This window comes from Pipra filicauda, unplaced genomic scaffold, assembly GCF_003945595.2.
Source record: "Pipra filicauda isolate LSUMZ 115617 unplaced genomic scaffold, ASM394559v2 scaffold70_size2993248_pilon, whole genome shotgun sequence".
Taxonomy (NCBI): Eukaryota; Metazoa; Chordata; class Aves; order Passeriformes; family Pipridae; genus Pipra; species Pipra filicauda.
Window position 1 is genome coordinate 1279102 of NW_024104876.1, and position 19374 is coordinate 1298475.

The following is a 19374-nucleotide window of genomic DNA, read 5'->3' on the forward strand; positions in this document are numbered from 1 at the left end:
TGGTTAGCTTTTGGGGAAGGGGAAAATTGCAAGGAGCTCTAAAGGCAGAGCAAAAAAAACATTAAGGTTCTCTACAGGCTTAAGAGCTTCTGTGATGTACATGTTTTACTTGTAGAAGCATTGGAGTCCAGCTGGTTGAGTACTTTCCTCAAGTTATGAGTGGCTTCTGCTCCTTTGGAACAGGCTTTACCCAATGGCCACTTCTAAACAGTGAATTTATTAGAAAGTAACACAAAAGATAAGATCTGTTTCTGCAAGCAGTAAGATAAAAGGCACAAAGACTATTTTTTTGAAATACGGGCTTCCTAATGTTTTCCCAGTATTAGGGATTTTCATACGTGTGAGTTTTCATATTTTTTGTAGCAGTGTGGTTGTAGGTCTGTGTTTCTGGTGAGTATCTTGTTCTATAGGATATAACAGCAGTATGGTGCTTAATGGAATTACTATATGTGTTAATGGCAGTATTAGCAATTATCTAGTTAATACAGCCAGAGTTAATTATTAGTTAGTAAAAGCACAAATATTGACACAGTCTGGCACACACTGTGGAGCTCAGGTGAGTGGAGCTGATGCAGGTCAAGCGTTAGGAACAATGTAAATAACCTGGTTCTATTTAGAATATGTGCTTGAAAGGGAAAGTAGCAAAGTAGAGAGCAGAGCCAGCTGGTCCTAAAGGGAGCGAGGTTGTAACTCGTCCAACTGTTCTGTGTGACTCTTAAAACAGAACTGGGGGCACCACCACTGCCAGAAGCCAGTCTGGCAGTTTTTAATCTACAGCATTTTGTATTGAAGGGTTTACTAATTTCTAGGTTAATTCCTGCTGTAGTGTGTGATAGCTGCAGAAAACTGTCTTGTGACTCTTGAGAGAGGAAGATGATTTTTGGACCAAGCTGAATGATAATGGGGTTTGTTAACCTTGAGGTTTGAAAGCTGGATAAAGAAATTTGCAGCGTCACTTAAATATTCAACATCCTTTTTGATTTCCATCGTGCTTCCCAGCAGCTGAGTTGCAGTGACTTTTGCAAGTCATAGTTGGCTGAAATGCTTTTTATAACAGTGGCTGCAGAACAGTTGTGCTTCGTGGTCAAACCCAGACAGGTTGAGGGATGGGAGTAGTGCAATAGGTACTTAGTCAAACCCTTTCTCAATCTTAAATTTATCTCCCAAAATGAAGACTTGCAGAAAATCTTCTTTCCATTTGTTGTCCTTTACTCAACTTTGACCTCAGTTTTTAAATGCAGTGTCGGCACGACCAAAAAGTTGGAGGCTAAATGTTGTCCTGTTTAAGTTGGACTGAAAATAAAAAGTCAATATAACCTTGTCACCTTGTTCAAACATAATGTTTGGGGTATTGGTGGTTTCCAAGTCTGACAGAGGCTTCCAGTAGTTAATGTTTCGATACACGTGTACCTGTAGAATTAAGGTATTTGTTCTGAAGCTTCCTGGAAAGAACTGTAATACTGAATAATACCAGTAATGAAAGAACCAAAAAAAGACACCCAAATAATTTCTATATAAGTGCCTTACCAAAACATGATGCAATTTATGTGGCTTGGTGCATTTCCAGTATGTTTCTCTTGTTTGTTATAATATTTTAATCAGGTTCCCTGAAATGTATTAAAATTTCAAATTGTTGTTATGATGACTCTCGTAAAAAAAACAAACAGAATACCCCCCCAAATCAGCATGTTCCCTCCCCACTTTGCAGTTCCACTCCAAAACCAAACCTGTAAAAATTTAGGACCTTTTGAAGACAGTTTGGGTTGAGCTTTCCCTCACACAGCAGTGCAGGTGTGGTTTGGAGGGCTGAGTTCACTTGTCCCTTGTCCTTCTGCTGTAGCTTCGCTGGGCGGTCCTGGGCAAGAGCACAGGAAAGGCCCTGGCTCTCTTCCCTTATATATCAATTCTGCTTTTAAATAACATTTGCTACTGTGGACACAAATAATGATTTTTTTTTTCTGTACTAAAAGCAGCAAATCCTCTGGAAGCTAAAGCCAGTTGTGCCTTGCTTTAATTGAGGGGTAGCCAACAGGTAGGGGATGAACATGTATAAACAGTGAGTGCATCATCACTGTTCAGCTGTTGTTTAAAATCAGCTGTTTATAACAGTGGGTACTGACCAAACCATTACTTGAAGTGAATGAGGTTCTTTCCTATATTGCATAATGATTCTTGGATATTTTCTGCGGTCCTTCATGTTTAGTCTGTGCCTGGTCTGGAAGTTTGATGGGGGACTGCTCTGGAAATACGCTGCTGATGCATTTGTGCTCACAAAGTGCCCCCACAGACTGCAGAGTCAAAATCAAACCGTGCAGGGAAGGCTGTGTGGGGCAGTGCTGCTGAGAGCTGTAGCACTCATTTCAACAGAGTCTGTGACGCAGAACTAGTCACTGGTACTTCCCTAAAGAGCTCAGAAACAGCACCAGGAGGAAATTGAGAAGTGGAAATGAAAGACTTTAGAAAGTGTTGGCTGGCCCAACTCTTAAATGGTGTATTTTTACCTTTTCAAAGGTAAAAATAAAAATATTGGATAGATTGCATATATCTAATATGTATCTCTCTAGTAGATGTATTAGATAACAGTTCTGTAAAGGCTGAAATAGAGTGAAGTAAGTAATAACAGGAGGAGAGTGAAAAAATGAGGAACTATGATCTAAAAACAGGAGAAGAGTGAGGAGGAGTGTTAGAAGTGAGTTAGCCAATTATATCCTCCCTGTTTAATATTTACTGTAAATTTTGACTTTTTTAATTTGGGTCATTAAAAATCATTCATACTAACTAATCAAATAATTTCAGTTTAGCCATCTGAAATAAAAATGGACAGGCAGTAAGTGTGATGTGTGAGTTGTATGTACACATATGAACATGAAAAAGTCCCAAGAGAAAACCCCCACTTGGTGTACAGGCTTTATGCAAACACAGAGAAGGGCCTTGGGGGCTGGACTCTTGAGTTTTGGTTTTGTCTTGAGCTTCAGAAGAAGCTTGTGGGCTTAGGGAATTATTCTCAGAATTCCTAACCCTCCGAGATCAGGATCAGCAGTGGTTATCTGGGCATGTCATTGCTCTTGAGCTAATACTGTGATTTTTGGGAGGAGACCCTGATGTTGCTTTATTTTGCTGGCAGGGAAACTGTCCCAGCAGTACATGGTAGTTGATATATTTGTAGCTGAGCTGCTGGTGGTACTTTCCCACTTATTTTTCTGTGGATGAACATTTTGGTAACTGGATGTAGAGATTTAGTAGATGAGGGAGGTATTAGTGAGTGCTATCCCTCCATTAAACCTTTCCAGTGGTGTGTAGATGATCTGCAGAGAGCAGTTACAGCCTGGCAGATGCTGTCTTTGCATGTCAGGCACTCTGTCTATAATTGTCATCATCCAGTTGTCCACTTTTCTCATCTTAGAGGGCATTTTTGCTGACCAAAGGCAAAAAAAATCACATAAAACATTTTAAGTTGCAATTAAGGTCTGTTCTTAAATATAGCAAAATGTGTTAGAAACAACTCCCACCTGTCTTTCCTCCCAGCATGCCTTAAATTTCAAAATTTAATTTGGGCAGAGAATGCTTTCAGAACAAAACTGAGGTTGGCATGTGTGCCCAAACGTGGCTGGGTGAAAGCAGGTCACTTCTGTCGCTCTTGGTTGATGCACTTTGACATTTCCAGCTACAGATTTTGGGTTTGAAGCTCAACATTGGAAGATTTGCTGCTTTCATTTGCCTTTATCTGCTGTGCCAAGGAAAACAGAACATTGTGTTTGGGGGATCTCTCCTTTTAAAAAGTTGTCGTATAATAAGTAGTTGTACAAAAACCATGGACCAGCCGCCCTCCTGAACTGTGCTTTGGATGAAGTAATATTTACATTTTATAGTGTTTGCTTTGGCTTTCCTCCCCCTCGTTGGCTACAATTTGTTTTCTGCATCCCTCCCTATAAACACAGTTGTATTTCAGAAATCCTTTCCATTCTTTAGTGGTGCCTGTTGGCCATAAATACTGTAATCTAGAAAGAAAAGTGGAGGTTTTAAGACTGATTTGTCTCTGTCACGAATCTTGTGGGATACTTGAACATCACTTCCTTGAATTTTGGGAAGCAGGGTTGAATTTCATGGGGTTTTGCTGTGGCACAACTGTCCTGAACACCAGAGCAGCCTGTGCCTTGTCAGACCCTCTTAGTAAATGCTTTGATTTTATTGAGACTACAAAGAGCAGTGAAGGACAAACACGTGCAAGACTTGGTGAGTGATGGTGGAAAGTGCAGGAGATGTGGGATGTGCCTGCTCTCTCCTCAGGGTGAAGTCTGTTCCTCCCTGCCTTCTCACTGCCACTTATTCTGCTTCCTCACCGAAGCTGTGATGCTCTGCATGTCCAGTTCTTGCTCACTGCCTGTGGTCATCCCACTGAATCCATGTTAGCCTCTGCATTTAAGCCCAGTTTTTCTCTCTTCCTATTGCTGAACAAATCTGCTTGTCCCTCAGTTCTTGGCTACATTCCTATTTGCTTCTCCCAAACCCACGGTCTTGTGTTTTGTCCCTTTTATGCAGCACTTTTCTGTGTCCTGGGCACCTCTTAGAGACCCTTTGTTGCCAAGTTTCCTGAGCTCTCTTGATTATCTCCTCAGCTGTTTGGACCAGAGGTTGTTAACCATGAGTTGGTACAGATAATTGTGAATGGGCCTGCAAAACACTGGGTAGCAATTCCAGTCCAGTGATGCAGAGCAGAAGAATCTTGGGATTTTTCTTGGTTTTCTGTGGGTTTTTCGTTTGTTTGTTTTTTAACTTTTTAATAACAATTGATGCAGCATCAAAGGGAGCTTATTGTAGGCTGGTGGACTCTTGTTAATTATTGTGTTGTCTGGCATCACAGAGGGCAGATCTGTGCAGTAGGCTCTAAAAAGTAATGCACTGATCACTTTAGCCCTGTTTGTAGCAACTTTCTCTGTTGCTGTCATTCATGCGGCTGTAGTAGTAAGAAACTGGAAGAAAAAGTACAGGCAATGTCCTACTAAAAATAAAAATGCTATGAGAAGTTCTGATGTTCTGGGGTAGGTCCTTTTCATCTTGTTTTTTTGAACAAGTAGATCTTTATTGGTGGAGAACAACAAACTCATTGTAAATATGTTCTGCAAGCTGCAAGTAATACAAAATAGAGTTGCAGGTACACCGGCAGCAGGTCTGGCTGTCTTTCTTATGATGCATAAATATATTTTTATTTTTCTTGCATTTAGTTCTCTTCGTTGGCTTTCCAGAGAGGTGACTAGGAAAGGAGTTTTTTGAAGTGTCCATGGGGAAACTATTCATGTGTTAGTGCTGCTGAATTCCTGGACTTTTTGCAGCTGTGCTTGAGGTCTGCAGGTGATCCCTAAATTTATAATTTCTGACACTGCTGGAAACTTGATATTACAGATCAGACCATTGGGGGAAATTGTGCAGTGCTACTGCTGCCTGCTCTCTTTGTAGCCTTGTGTGAAAATGTTCCAAGTCAGGTACTGGAGAATAACTGGCTGTGACTGGGGCTGGTCCGTGGTGCTGTGGGGGTCAGAGAGCCTGGCACTGGGGCTGGATTTGCTCTCTGGGCTGTAGGAGTGATGAACTACCAGTGCTGATTGTTCTGTGTGGTCTGAGAGAGGTTGTCCTGTACATTGGGGTTATGAACAGAACCTTGAACTTTGTGATCCCAAAATTACAGTTCTGATAATCTAATTCCCCAGCTTTTTCCGCTTCAGGAATGGAAGCAAATCTTTCATGGTTTGCATAAACCCTCCTGAGATGTGTTCCTTCCCAGCCCTGCTTATGTTATACTTTGTTTTCTCATGGTAATCTTCTGAGAGTGTTCTCCAAGCCTTGGTGAAGAGAAGCCTCCTTTGGACAAAGTGTATTTTTGCCTACAGTCTGATGAGCTGTTCTGGGAGCCTGGAGTCTCCGAGTATCTCCAGTGAGGTGGTATCCTAAGCCTTGTGGAAAACTGCTGCTCCAAAATGCTTAAATGTAGCACAGACTGCTGGGCTTACCCGTGTCTCAGTGTAAAACACAAGCTCAAGCTGTCTGTGGTCACACAGTGTTTGAAAGTGTCCCTGCTGGTGTTTACCAGAGCTGAGGAGAAATGGTGACTGTGACAGTAATGAGCAAGGAGACTCTGTCACCCACTGGAAGCAGAGTTGGAATAAGGTGGCTGGACGGAAGAGTATGTGTGTATTGCTGATTGTGGAGTAAGAAGGATCTGCTTAAATATCAGAATCTTGCAAAGAAAAATGATTTGAAGTAGGCTTTGGAAGGTTATTGGGTGAAAGAGCACTTTGGTGGCTGGCAGAGTCCTGGGAATGGACATGAAGGTATCGTTTGTCAGAAAATAATGGAAGAGTTGAGATCATTTGAAGGGGTTGGCTCAACTGTGCTTTGATTTATTTTGGTTTAAAGCATCAAATGTTGTTTGCGTTCTTAAAATATCAAATTTTGTGCTGCATTGATATTTTGTTTCTTAAGTTTAAAGTCTGGTTTTGTACTTTTTTAATAGTCAAGTGACATGTAACCTTATCTTAGCTACAATTCACAGAGTTCATTTCATGTGACTGGAGCAGTGGAGTGTGCAGAAATTTAAGTTTGAACAAATGTGTGCATTGTTTAATTCTTGTTTTTACTGTTTCTATAGGGAATGAAACTTTAAGAAGAAGTCTATGTTAAAGCCTGGCTGACAGCAAGAGAGGCAAAGTGTAGAAGCAATGCCCTGATGAAAAGGTAGGGAACACACTGCTAGAGTTGTCAAAAGGCTTGTATTGTGACTTGGGAATTCCTGTGGTACTAGAGGTGCTTCTGCTTTGTTCCCGGGATTGTTTGCTTGCTGTGAAGGAAATGCTGGGGAAAAAAGGCTTGCCTGATAACTTTTGCCAGGCAGCTTTGGAAACACGAAGCTTTTTCCTTGTGTAACTGCAGTTATTCACATGTTCTTGAGGCTGTTGAGCTCTCATGTGATTTGTGCTGTGTCATGGCTGAGAAATGGTCCTGAGCAGCCACAGCAGGACTGCCTGGTCCAGTTAACTTCACTTTGCTCTTGCATGACCAGCTGCCATGTCCCTGTCAGCATCCTTCAACAGGGTAATGCAACAGTACCCATGGGATGACTTGAGTTACTGGGGACTCTTAGAACTTACTGACAGTTTTTAATAGTTGACCACCAATTTGTGTCTCTTCATCTACTTGTCACGTGCCTTCAAAGGAAGGAAGTTCTTGGAATATGGTTATGTGATGAGTACTTTAAAAAAAATTCACCATGTTTTAAAACAGTTCAAAGCTTAATTAAAAAGGTGTGTTGCAGAGCCCTGCACTGGTTTCCAACCTGCTCTAGGAGACATTCATTCCTTGTTTACAAATGGAACATGTCTTTGGAGTCAGGCTAACAAACAAATGGATCTAATAAGGAACTCAAATTAATAAGCCATTTAATAGTCTCAAAGAAAAATGCAGGAAGGAATGAGGATGAAGGCAAGGAAGATTAAAAGATTACAAAGCAGTTGTATTTGTCTGCCAGAGGTGGACTGGCAAAACTGTTCCAATGGAGTCAGATGGTCCTTGCTGCTGTCTGGGAAAGCTGGCTCTTGGAAGAAGCTGCAATGGCTGGAGCGGTTCTTCTGGTCTGCAGCCACTTACAAGTTACCTCTACAAAATTCTGTGGGTAGGAGCAGGTTGTAGGAATTAAATCAGTATTTTTTTCCTTGCAAACAGTGCAGTGCAACTGTAGGAAATTCTGCTTCATGAAGCATCACTCCTGTTCCTGCTGCACATCCACACCAGGTCATGTGGTGGGGAAAAGCTGATGTGTGCTTTCCTCTTAGAGCATTTGAATGAGAAATGTGATCTGTTCAAAAAGCTTGGACACTGGTTGAATTACAACACTGGTGACAGGCAGCAAGAGTTATTAATTAGTATTCCCTAAATGTTTGTGAAAAAATATAATGATATTAGAAAATTAACTTGAATAAGCAACGAAACTCAGTTTACTCTTTGTCTTTCAGCAGAGTAATCAAGCTAATAGTTTGTGGTTGTGTGGGAGGATTATCTGATTGTTTCCTCTGTTCCCATATTTTTAGAAATGGCAAAAAGCCCTCTTCTCCCACATTTATATAGTCATGATCTGCAAAGTCTGTGTGTGTGTTTAATAATGTTTTTACAAGTGACTGTGCTACTTGCAAGGTTTGGATTCTTACTGATGCTTTTGATGTTCAGTTTATAGTGGTATTAATTATATGCAGTCCATTAAAAATTGTTATCATGAGATGGCTCAAAGACCATGGATTGCACTTGTTTCCAGGGACTTTTGTAAGAGGTTATGATCCCACGGCATTGTCTTCAAAGTGCAGCCTTTCATCCTCAGCTTACTGAAGTGTAGAGAAGCAGTTGAAGCTTCTCAATGTGGCACTAAGTGTAAATGTTGAATTTCCTCTGGAACCAGCTGCTTCAAGCAATGCTGTTGTGCCCTGTGACTTTTTCTGTTTTCTTTTTCTTGCGTGTTTTTATGCTTGGTTGTTTGGGGGTTTTTTTTCAAAGCTGACTTGCTGTACTGTGAGATGTGTATAACATGCTTTGAAATACCTTCATGGTAAAAGCTCCTCCAGAAATTATTCAGATTCATCAGTTTATGTGAAATGCTTTTCACAGAATGATTGTTTGTCACTGAGTTAACTCACAGTTATATACCTCCTTTCTGGGGTCTGCTAACATGAAGTTGGCATAAATCTGCTCTCCCACTAACCAGATGTTGAAAATTTCAGTATCAGGGCAGCTCTAGTAAAGTCTAAGTCAGCTTAAATAAAATACCCCTGCAGTGTATCTTCTGCATTTTATCCCACTTTTAGCTGCAAGCCTTTGTATCAGAAGGGAAGGAGGATAAAATCTTGATAGAATCCCAGAATGGTTTGGGTTGGCAGGGACATTAAAGCTCACCCATTTCACCCCCTGCCATGGACAGGGACACCTTCCACTAATCCAGGTTACTCCAAGCCCTGTCCAACCTGGCCTTGGACACTTCCAGGGATGGGGCAGATTTGAAGGGATGATGCCTCATCAGCCAGGCCTTTTTTTCCCCCCTCCCTTCTGTAAAATCTGCATTAAATTATGAAAGTCTTGCTGACTTGTCTATTATGTGGTATAACCTTAGGAAGCAAATTTGTGTGATAGCAGGTGTTTGTATGTAGGGGATTCTAATTTTAACTGGCTCTAAATGAGCAGAGCTTGTCCCAGTTTTTCTTGAAAGTGCTTTTGGGAATAAATGAATGTTTGAATTTAAGACTTTCGGTATAAACTTAGTATGAAATAATGAATAGTGAGATAAGTGTGATTCTTCAGTATAATATATATGTCTTTGTGTTTATTTGTGATGCTGTCTTGGCTGATTAAACTGGAATAGGGCTGCTAATACATTGGAGTTAAAAGGCTTGCTTGCAATTTTAACAGCCATCATTTGCAGAATTTTTGATTACTAAAATATTGGTTTCATTTCAGCTTAAAAGGCATTGTGAATCACTCCAGAAATCAGTGTAGGTTTGTGAAATGATGCTGATGGGAAAAGGAACAAAACTTATTATGGTAGCTAAAATGTGGTATACCATGGTTACGTTTTACAGAGAATTGTTAATGTTTCAAAGTAGTTAGAACTTCAGTCCTGTTAGCTAAGAGATGTCAATGTTTGGTCTTGTGTCAGTTTAAAGATGCTTTGTGAAGTATCTTTCCTCTCTCCATGCATTTGTTCCCAGCCTGTGTGGATTCCCTGAAGCCAGATGGACAGTGAGATAATAGGCACCATATGCAGAGGCTGAATTTGTGTGTCTTTGGATATATCACTCAAGGAGGAGTTTGAATTTGTAGTTATTACTTTCATATATGCCGAGGAACATATTCCAGATGTTTCTGAAATAACTGAATTTAGGTTAAATTAAGCTTAGTTTTGTGACTGCATTCTCTGTCCTCTCCAAACACAAGCTGAGCAGTTATTTTCAAACGGTTACTCTGCTGTACATTGGTGATTGTTTCCCAGGAATCGTGTTCTGAAGTGTCCCATATTGCCTATTAACCATATAGAAAGAAATAAAAGATAATTTGGGGGATATTTTCTTGGCATTTTCTTGAATGACGTAAATAACCTTGAATAAAAACTTTTACTCATTTCCTTGCAACTTCAGAAACTTGTTGAGTGAGTCAGTCCAGCAAAACACAACCAACCTACAGAATAAGAGCAGGAAGGAAGCTGGAATTGCCTCTCTTGCAGTGGTTGATGAGTTTGGTAGGGGTGATCAGGCACAGCCTGACATTCTTCCTCCTTGAGCAGGAACTGGGGCTGTGGAAATCTGAGGCCAGCTTGAAACAATTTGATCACATGCTCAATATCAATTTATGACATAATTTTCCTCATTACCAGTGAGAGATGTCCAAATTTATTTTGTTGTAACAAAAAGTTGTTGGTAAAATCCAAGAAGTTTGATAAAGCTTAATACTCAGCTACCTAGACCAAAAAATAAAGGGAAATAAAGCAAAGGGAATAAAGGTTCCATGAAAACTGAAGTCTTGTACCAACCACTCAAACTGTTTTAAATTCTGCTAGTGCAGTTTCTGACTGTCAGCAAGCTCTTGAAACTCCTGCATGGTAACGGTTTCTCTTGCAACAAAATTTTGCACCCAAACAAAATTAATTTAACAAAAGGGAGTCTTAAATAGCTTGTCTGGTTTAAAAAGTCTGGAACTCGATGACAGTAAACTTCCTGAAGCTACTTTAGCAAGATTCCAGCACATATGAGTGACTTGGATAAACATTTTTAGCTCATTTGTCAATACTCCATGAAACAGCATTTTTTTTATTTGCAAAATCAAGCCGTAAAATAAGTAAAACGTGAATTTTAAGTGGCTTGCAAAGGCATTCAAGAGCTTCTGACAAAGAGAAAACTGAATCTCCTGACGTGTAGTGCCATGCATTGCTTGTCTTCTCATCCCCCCACAGATGTGTATCCCGAGCTGAAGTTAATTTACAACATTGGCAGCAAGCACTGCAAAAAATACTGTACAGGAAGAGTTCATATGTAAAGAATTCTTTTATCAATGCATTCCAGGAACAAAGAATATAATTTCCCAACACAGTTTGGCTGGAACAGCAGGACTCTATTCCTTCTCATTCCGAAAAACTTCATGTGGTCTTGAATGTTTTTGTTTCACAGTGGTCTGTGCTCTATTGAAGTGGACTCAGTTTAAGTGTTTCGTGTAAAAGCTGGTATGTCCCTGGCTGTGGATGAGTTGCCTGTCAAGGATCTGAGTCCCAAAACACTGTAAAATGAAATGGTATCAACTTATAGCCTGAAAAAATACTCTGTGAAGATCTGGCCTTGATATCTGATGTGAAATCTTACAGAGCGAGACAGCTGCAAATATTATATCTTTAGAATAATCAAGACAGCCTTTGCATATATGTTAAATATTCAGGGAGGAAATTAATTGCAGATGAAGCCTTGGAAGATCCATTGTCATGGTGAGCTGAATGCAGTAATAGACTGTAGGCAGAATACACAAGAACTGCTTTTTGGCCCAGTAGTGACCTGTTTGCAAAACTTTGCACAGAACTTTGATGTTACTGTTCCTGTTGTTCAGCTACTCCAGTGTGTAAATTAACACAGAGAGTCCACTCTGGTTTTCCATTCCAAGATTTAACAATTAACTCACAAGACTGTGGCTCAGAATCCCAAATTGGAAAGGGTATGATTACAAATGAAAAGCGCTACGTGATCTGACCCTGAATCTATTCCTTTTGTATTCTTCTATTGTGTGTTTTTAAAAATAAACATCACTTTATTACTTCTGATATCTTCCAATTGCCTTCACAGACACTGGCATCCCTTTCTTTCTCAGCAGTTACAACATCTTGTGATGGAAGATGGAAGACAAAGGGGCCCGTGTTGCCGACTACTTTGTCGTCGCAGGATTAACAGACATCTCCAAACCACTGGAGGAGGAAATCCACTTCAACGATGCCTGCCATAAAATAGCCAAGCCAAAAGAACCCATCACAGATGTAACAGTGCTTAATAAATCCCTGGGGGAGGAAGTTCCCCAGGGATATAAGTGCATAGATGTCACTCCCTCAGGCCTGTCTGCAGATCTCAACAACGGCAGCCTCGTAGGACCGCAGATATACCTTTGTTATCGCCGGGGAAGGGACAAGCCCCCACTCACTGATTTGGGGTGAGTGGTTTTTCTGCTCCAGTGGGTGCTTTTCACAGCTTTATTTGACTAATGAGCAGATAAGGCAGGTTTCTTGAAGTGCCATACTTTTTAAGTACAAGGCAAAGCTCTAAACAGGAAGATATTTGTTGTCTTGAGAACGCGGTAACCTGGTATGGTAGGGAAAAGGAGTGCTGAGTGGATTTTAATGACTACTGTGATCCTTCATATTTTGGAGTTTTCAAAGCCATTTACAGTTTTCAATGTATATACTTAGATTGGGATAAGATGCTTAAGCTATTTAATACAGAGTGAAGAGAGGGGAGTTGTATGACATTCCTAGCATCAGGGAATGAATCTTTAGTAGTACTGAAAATAACACTGTTTTGCAGTAAACAGAATGCTTAAAAGCAACTATATATGAGGAAAACTAGTATAGTTTTGTCATGAAGATTTTTTGTTAGAATGCAGTTTGATATAATGTTATCTGTAAAAATGTTCAGAGAGGATGTAAGAGCTGCTGTTAAATTAGTATTACTTGGTTACAGTTCTCAGTGTAGTGTTGGTATTCGAAGTGCTTTAAAAATGTGCCTTCTCACTTTTTTCCCATCCCATTTTAACTAGGGTTTTATATGATGGGAAAGAAAGAGTGAAGCAAGGCTGTGAAATAATCCAGACCACTCCCTATGGTCGTCCTGCCAACATCAGTGGCAGTGCCTCGTCCCAGCGCGTGTTCATCACCTACCGCAGGGCCGCCGAGAACATGACCCAGAACGCGCTGGCTGTCACAGACATCTGCATCATCATCCCCAGCAAGGGAGAGACCCCCCCTCACACCTTCTGCAAGGTTGACAAGAACCTTAATAACAGTATGGTAAGATTCAAAATCTGCATTTTGGGCGCTTGGTGCTCAGCGATGTAACGTTTGAGGAGTATTTGTGGCAGCTCGTGGAGTACCTGGTGAAAAATTTTGAGAAGTGCTCTCCAAAGATAAAGCAAATACTGGAAGAGTTGGAGGATTACATTCCTTCATTACTGCTTGGAACAAAGTATTTTTGGAAGCCTTGGAGCAAATGTTTTTAGTGCTGACTTCAGCAGCTTTGGATTGGTCCTTCAGAACCTGTTGTGTCACCAGAGGTTTTACAGATGTGTTTGTTTCTGACACTGATTTTACTGGTGTCATGGGAATTCTGTATCTAACAAATAGTTTCTGTTTTGTTCTAAAACTCTCCCATCACCTACAATGCTATTTTATAAATGTTAATCTCCTCAATAGTTTCACCAACTTCTTATTTGAAGGAAGTTGCATGTGAGGTGATGTTGGAAGCTGTTGACTGCAAACCTGTTTAAACCCTTCACACGGTTCCTGACCTGCTAAATTAATACACAGGTGTTACAGCACTTGGATTTGCAGAACCCAGTATTTAGGTTTCTCCTGGTCAAATTTGCAGCTCCATTTCCTGGCACTTGTAGGGTCCTCAGAAGTCAGTGTGCTGATGAGGATGCTGACTGCATATGCAAGTAGGATCATGTTAAAAAGATCCTGGGAGCTGATTTGTGCTTGCTTTTCAATAAATGCCTGTAGGCATTAACAAGTGGATTTCTCAGTTCTACCAGTCCCTGTGTATTGTCTGGGTTATGGCAGTTCTGTCTTATGGAAATTGTTACATCTGTGTTCCCTCTGAGGGTGCTGGTCTTTTCTGTCCCATGGCTTTCCATGTTCTTTATTTTCACCTCCAGAATTTGAGAACTTAAAACTATTAACAGTGTGAGGTTTTCCTCCACTCTTTTCTATTACGTCCTTTTGTTATATTTCATCACTTAATCCAGTAATTTTTTTTATTTTACAGTGGGGCTCAGCAGTATATTTATGTTACAAAAAGTCTGTGGCAAAAACCAACACCATATCATATAAAGCTGGTATGTAACTACTATTTAGCCTTTCCTTATCTTCAATTCAGGATGTAAAGGCTCATTTGTAATGTGATACATTTTGTACTGAAGAATTATTGGACACTGTCTTGCCATTATCAAAAAGGGAATCTTTCCCTAAGGAATTCTTTTAAAACAATGTCCTAAAATAAGCCTTAGAACTATGTATCGTGACTGTTTTGTTTTAGAATTTTCTTTTGGTGGTAACTGTCTTTTAAGGATGTGTGTGTGTATATGTGTGTGTGTGTATATATATATACACACACAGAAGAAAATAACACAAAAATTATTTGATGCATTTGCATGATCACTTTCTTTAAGAAACATTTTGAAGAATCCTGTCGACTTCCACACTGCCCTGAGTATCAGTGGCACTGAGCTCTTTAAGTATTTTTGGATTGTGTATCGTGTTTATTTTGTTGTTTTATTTATAAGACAGAATTAGATTTGCTGTGACTCTGATGAAACATGTTGGGTTTTCATTTTTGGTTTTTTTTAAACCCTGATTTTGTTTGGCATGCAAGTCATGAGCATGATTCAGACTTAAGCTTTAATTCACTTATATCCCTTTGAGACGCTGCTCTCTGTAAACAACAGGAGTTTAGGTTGTGCTAAAAGGTGGGCAGTAAATTTGTAAATAAATAAAAATGTTAAAAGGCCCCACATCTTGTGGCAGCGTGCACAAAATTTTGGTTCTGGGTTGGGGGGGAAACTCCACTGCCCTTCTTGATTACCAGTTTTTACTGCTTATTAACGTTTAACTTTATATTAGAAAAGTGTGTAGTGATGCTGTTCTCTGATGCAGAGAAATCCCAAATCCTTTCCTGCAGTATCCCTTCTCAGTTTGCAGTCCCCTGGGCTGGCAATCAGACAGGATGGGTCGCTCCAGCCATCTGATGTAACTGAAGACCTGAGTGCTAAAAGCCTCTGCTTCAGAGCTGCATGTTTTACAGCTGGGTTTAAAATGAAGTGTAAACACACTGGTCTCCCAGCACAGTAGCTGAATCCTTGGCTGAGGTGGATCAGTATAATTAATTGATTCTATTGATATAAAAAAAAAAATCTAATATTTAACATATATATATATTTCTCAGGGAACTTTTGTTGGCATAATTGAAAACCTCATGGTACCGTTTTTTAAACTGGATTTTAAATCTTTGCTCGTACTGGTGATGAATGTGAACTATTACAATATAACAACTGAGATGCACAAAGCCTGCAAACAGAAAAAGATGAAGTACTTATTAATAGTTCCTAGAATGGAAAGTAGGATTTCAGTCCAAGGCTTTAGTCAGGTGATTTCTCCTTAGGCTGTGGCAGCATCTCCCCTTCCATCTCTTCCCTAATTTACAGCTTTACTGATCTTCTGAAGTTAGTGTAGAATCATATATGAATCTTCTAGGCATATTTTGTGGAATGAGCTATTACAAATCTCCTCCTGCTGTTCCTTCCATAACTGCCTCTTTAAACCTTCCCTTTCTAGGTTTAATATGCAGATATCCTGAAGAAGATTATGAATCATTCCCATTACCAGAATCTGTGCCTCTTTTTTGTCTGCCTATGGGTGCAACCATTGAATGTTGGCCATCAAACAGTAAATACCCTCTCCCAGTTTTTTCTACCTTTGTGCTAACTGGAGCTTCTGCAGAAAAGGTACTTTGAAAGCTTAAAAAAGAAGTTAATAATTTAATTAAAAAAATGTGGTTGTTTATCTGTTCAGGATTATGATAATGAACATTTTCAGAGGCAAACTTGAAACCTGTTCATTTGGGCTTAATTCAAAGGCTGCTGTAAAGAGTGACTTGCATTTATTTCAGAGCTGGACTGTTGATCATAAACCTGTATTCCTTTGCTTTCCAGTCCTGTTAGCCTGTGAAACTAGAGAGCTATAAAATTTGACTGCATATACATACAAGTATTCTATTTTTATTGCAAGCATGGAAACGACCTTGCATGTACATACTTGTTCTAAAAAGTAAATTGGATGTCAGGGAATATTGCTTTGAGTTGCATATAAAGGATTTCTAAAATAACTCTAAAAGCAATTGTAGGAGCAGTTGACTGTAGTTGTACTCTCCATAATCATTATTTTTCTCTCCCTTTAACAGTTTCATAAATTACTCCTTCTCATATGACTTTTAAGTGTTTTAAATAATTAATAGACAGTCTGGATTTTCACAGCCATAAGAATATTCTGGGATAAATTGCTTCCAAAAATGATGCATTAATTCAGCTTTTCAAGCAGTAACAGAGACTTGATTTTCCTTGTGTGTTGGGGGTTTGTCGGGTTGCTTTGAGGATCGAGGCCGAGTTACTGGCTTCAACCCCACGATGTTTTCTGCAGGTGTATGGTGCTGCTATTCAGTTTTATGAGCTGTATCCTGAAGAGAACCTCACAGAGAAACAAAGATCTCAGCTGGGCTTGGCAGCTGCTGCTGAGGGCAAGTCAGACACGTGCAGAACAGTTCAGACAAACAAATGCATCTGTCTGCTCTCCCACTGGCCTTTCTTTGATGCTTTCAAGAAGTTTCTCACCTTTCTGTATCGTTACTCCATTTCTGGGCCACACGTCCTTCCCATTGAAAAGTAAGTCATTTCCAACATTCATAATGGTGTTTGCAGTTGATAAGAGCTCTTTTTATTTTTTTTTTTTATTCTAAATTTCCTGTAATACTTCTTTACTTTAGTCATCAATATAATGGTTACGCTAAGTGAAACAGTTTTGTCCTGTGATTAAATGTATCTTTACCTACTTCCTGAAGAAGTCTAGGTTTTTATTTGTGATTTAAGTGCCTGCAAAGGTCTCTGAAAGCTGTTTTAATTAGCTTTGCACCCTTTAGCCATAGTGAGGAGCAAGATTATAAATCCTTTTTTAATCTTGCACACATCAAGTCAGGAGAATTAAATACGTAGGTTTGCATTTTTTCAAATGCCTATTTGTAGTGTAATGAAAGATGATAAAGCAGATGGAATATTTTGCACTAGTAATTCTCCTCTGTTAGTGATAAATAAAACTAATTTCCTTCTCACACAAAGGATTTCACATTTTAAAATGCAGTGGAAGTCCTCACAGCCCAGAAGTGGTCGATACCTGTAATTGATATGTAACACCATTTAACATTTCTAGGCTAAAGTAGCATTTTAATGCATCAGATTTCAAATACACCATTTGCTTTCCTGTTTTACTGCATGGTAGTCTTTTTTTTCTGCTTAAACTTCAATATTAACTTTTATGAGGCTTAAGTATTTCTGGTGGTTGTTTATCCCCTTCATTATTCCACTTCACATCACTGTACTTGTTTTAAAATTCTGAGAGTGTAAACTTCCAGTGATGAAGATGAAGGTTTTTGGGTTTTTTTTGGTTTGGATTTGTTTTTTTTTTTTTTAAGCTGAGGTTTTTGGGATTTGTGAATGAATAACATGAGAAGTAAATATAAGAAATGTTTAATTTTGATTTCTGTGGATTTATTTGTCTATTCTGATTTCTCTGATTTGTAAACTGACTGGTCAATTTACCCTGGATAATTCAAATATGATTCTAATATATTATCTAGCCTGGTTTCTCTGGCTGTTTTAATGAGATGGGTGTCTGTGCCATGCATGTATTTGAACACAAGCAGCAGGCCCTTCCCTTATGTGATCAATATTCCGTATTTTGACCACCACCTTCATACACTGGTAGTGGAGAAAAAAATCCCAAATCAATGTTTATTTGTGGGTTTGTCTGAATTTCTTCAAAATTTGGGTGGTTGTCTGTGTCATGATGGTAAGAGTTGCAGAAATCCCATAAAGGATGTGCTGTAGCATTTAGTTTAGGATGGAATAGCTGTTTCTCCTGAGTTTTTACTGATTGCATGTCATTCTTCTAATGTGAAAGTATCTATTATGTAGAACTACACCTTTAGAACTTATGCAAGTTTAATCAATTCATAAAACTGAGAACGTGGTCAAATTCTTAAAACATTTTTCTGTATTTGTATATATGGAAAAACTTTACTTTTTTCATCAGCAATTTTACATAACACTTTCTATTTAGAAGTGAAGAAAATGGATGAGAAAAATGACTCTCTTTGATATTCAGCTGTGAATATTTTTTGCAAATAACCAGTGCTGGTCTCTGAGGGATGGTGCTATTTCAAACTCTCTCTGAAGCAGGATTATAAAATGGTATTGTGATACTCAACCATCAATATTTCTACTTTACAAATTTAAAAAAAAAATTTCTTTGAATTTTTCAGTCTCATAAACCAAGTTTGTATTCTGAAAGATAATCTGGCCTCTCATTTTGGTTGTAACCAGGAGAAAAATAGGTTTTGAAGGTCAGAATATCCTGTTAGGGTTTAGGTGGTGGGGGTTTTTTTTGTTCTCTGTTTTCTGAATGAGTATGTTCCATTTTTTTATATAATGATCTCTCTTACTGGAAAAAATTGTGTCTTGTGGTAAAGCAGTTTGATTAATTTCTACTAAATCAGTATTTTTTTCTTTTCCTCTAGACACATTTCCCATTTCATGCATAAGGTTCCTTTTCCATCCCCTCAGAGGCCAAGAATTCTAGTTCAGGTAAGTGTAATTTTCTTTAATAACTGTATCTTAAGTGAAGATAAAACAGCTGTTGAACAGGTTAGTGAATGAAAAATGTAGATTTTATTTCCAATTTTTTTTTCCTGTTTTTTTTTCCCTCTAAATTCATACACTTAACAGTGAGAAATCTGTAAAAATTTTGTTTCCAGTTTCAGGCTTTAGTGAATTATTACAAGAAAGTGTTCAGTGAGCTTAGAGCTTAATTTTTTTCAGAGTATGTGGAAATTAATGAGAAACTGTTCAAAGGCAGCATCTGGTTTGACTTTGCAATAGCTTTTGAACTGTTTTCTTCTTGCTACTGTATGGAGGCTGAGTGTAAAGTAAGTAGATAAAATTAAACGCAGATGTGAAGTGTATATTCATGATTACCCCTCTTCCCAAAGGGCTTCGTCCTGTCCTCTCCATAGTGGTCTTAGTGAGACCTGCAGAGCCACACACATTAACAAGGGGCATTTGATCAAAAATGACCCTTATTCTGTCCTACCTGCAGGGCTGGGAGTGAAATAATTGCAACAATTGTTACCTGTTATTTGAAATTTCAGCTGTATCACAGTTGGCAGGAGAGAGGAAATCCTGATCTCAAAGGCTTCTGAAGTGTTATTAAATCTTCTTTTTATTTCCTCCTAGGAGGCAGAACGTTAAAATTTTATTGCAAAGATATCTGTTCTAGTT

The 19374-nt window shown here is 39.0% G+C and overlaps 1 protein-coding gene across 7 annotated transcripts in view; it reads left to right on the forward strand.

Annotated features, from left to right (window-relative positions):
• Positions 1-19374, forward strand: part of DENND4A (DENN domain containing 4A) — a 51186-nt gene that overhangs the window by 2038 nt on the left and 29774 nt on the right. For 5 of the 7 annotated variants that reach the window (XM_039389121.1, XM_027714779.2, XM_027714784.2 and 2 more), the window contains exons 2-8: positions 6644-6729; positions 11853-12210; positions 12814-13063; positions 14040-14109; positions 15605-15774; positions 16466-16707; positions 18615-18681. In XM_039389121.1, coding sequence (XP_039245055.1) covers positions 11903-12210; positions 12814-13063; positions 14040-14109; positions 15605-15774; positions 16466-16707; positions 18615-18681 — 1107 coding nt within the window. In that variant the 5' untranslated portion in view covers positions 6644-6729; positions 11853-11902. The remainder of the gene's footprint in view (positions 1-6643; positions 6730-11852; positions 12211-12813; positions 13064-14039; positions 14110-15604; positions 15775-16465; positions 16708-18614; positions 18682-19374) is intronic. The other 2 variants (XM_039389119.1, XM_039389120.1) reach the window with 2 other exon arrangements.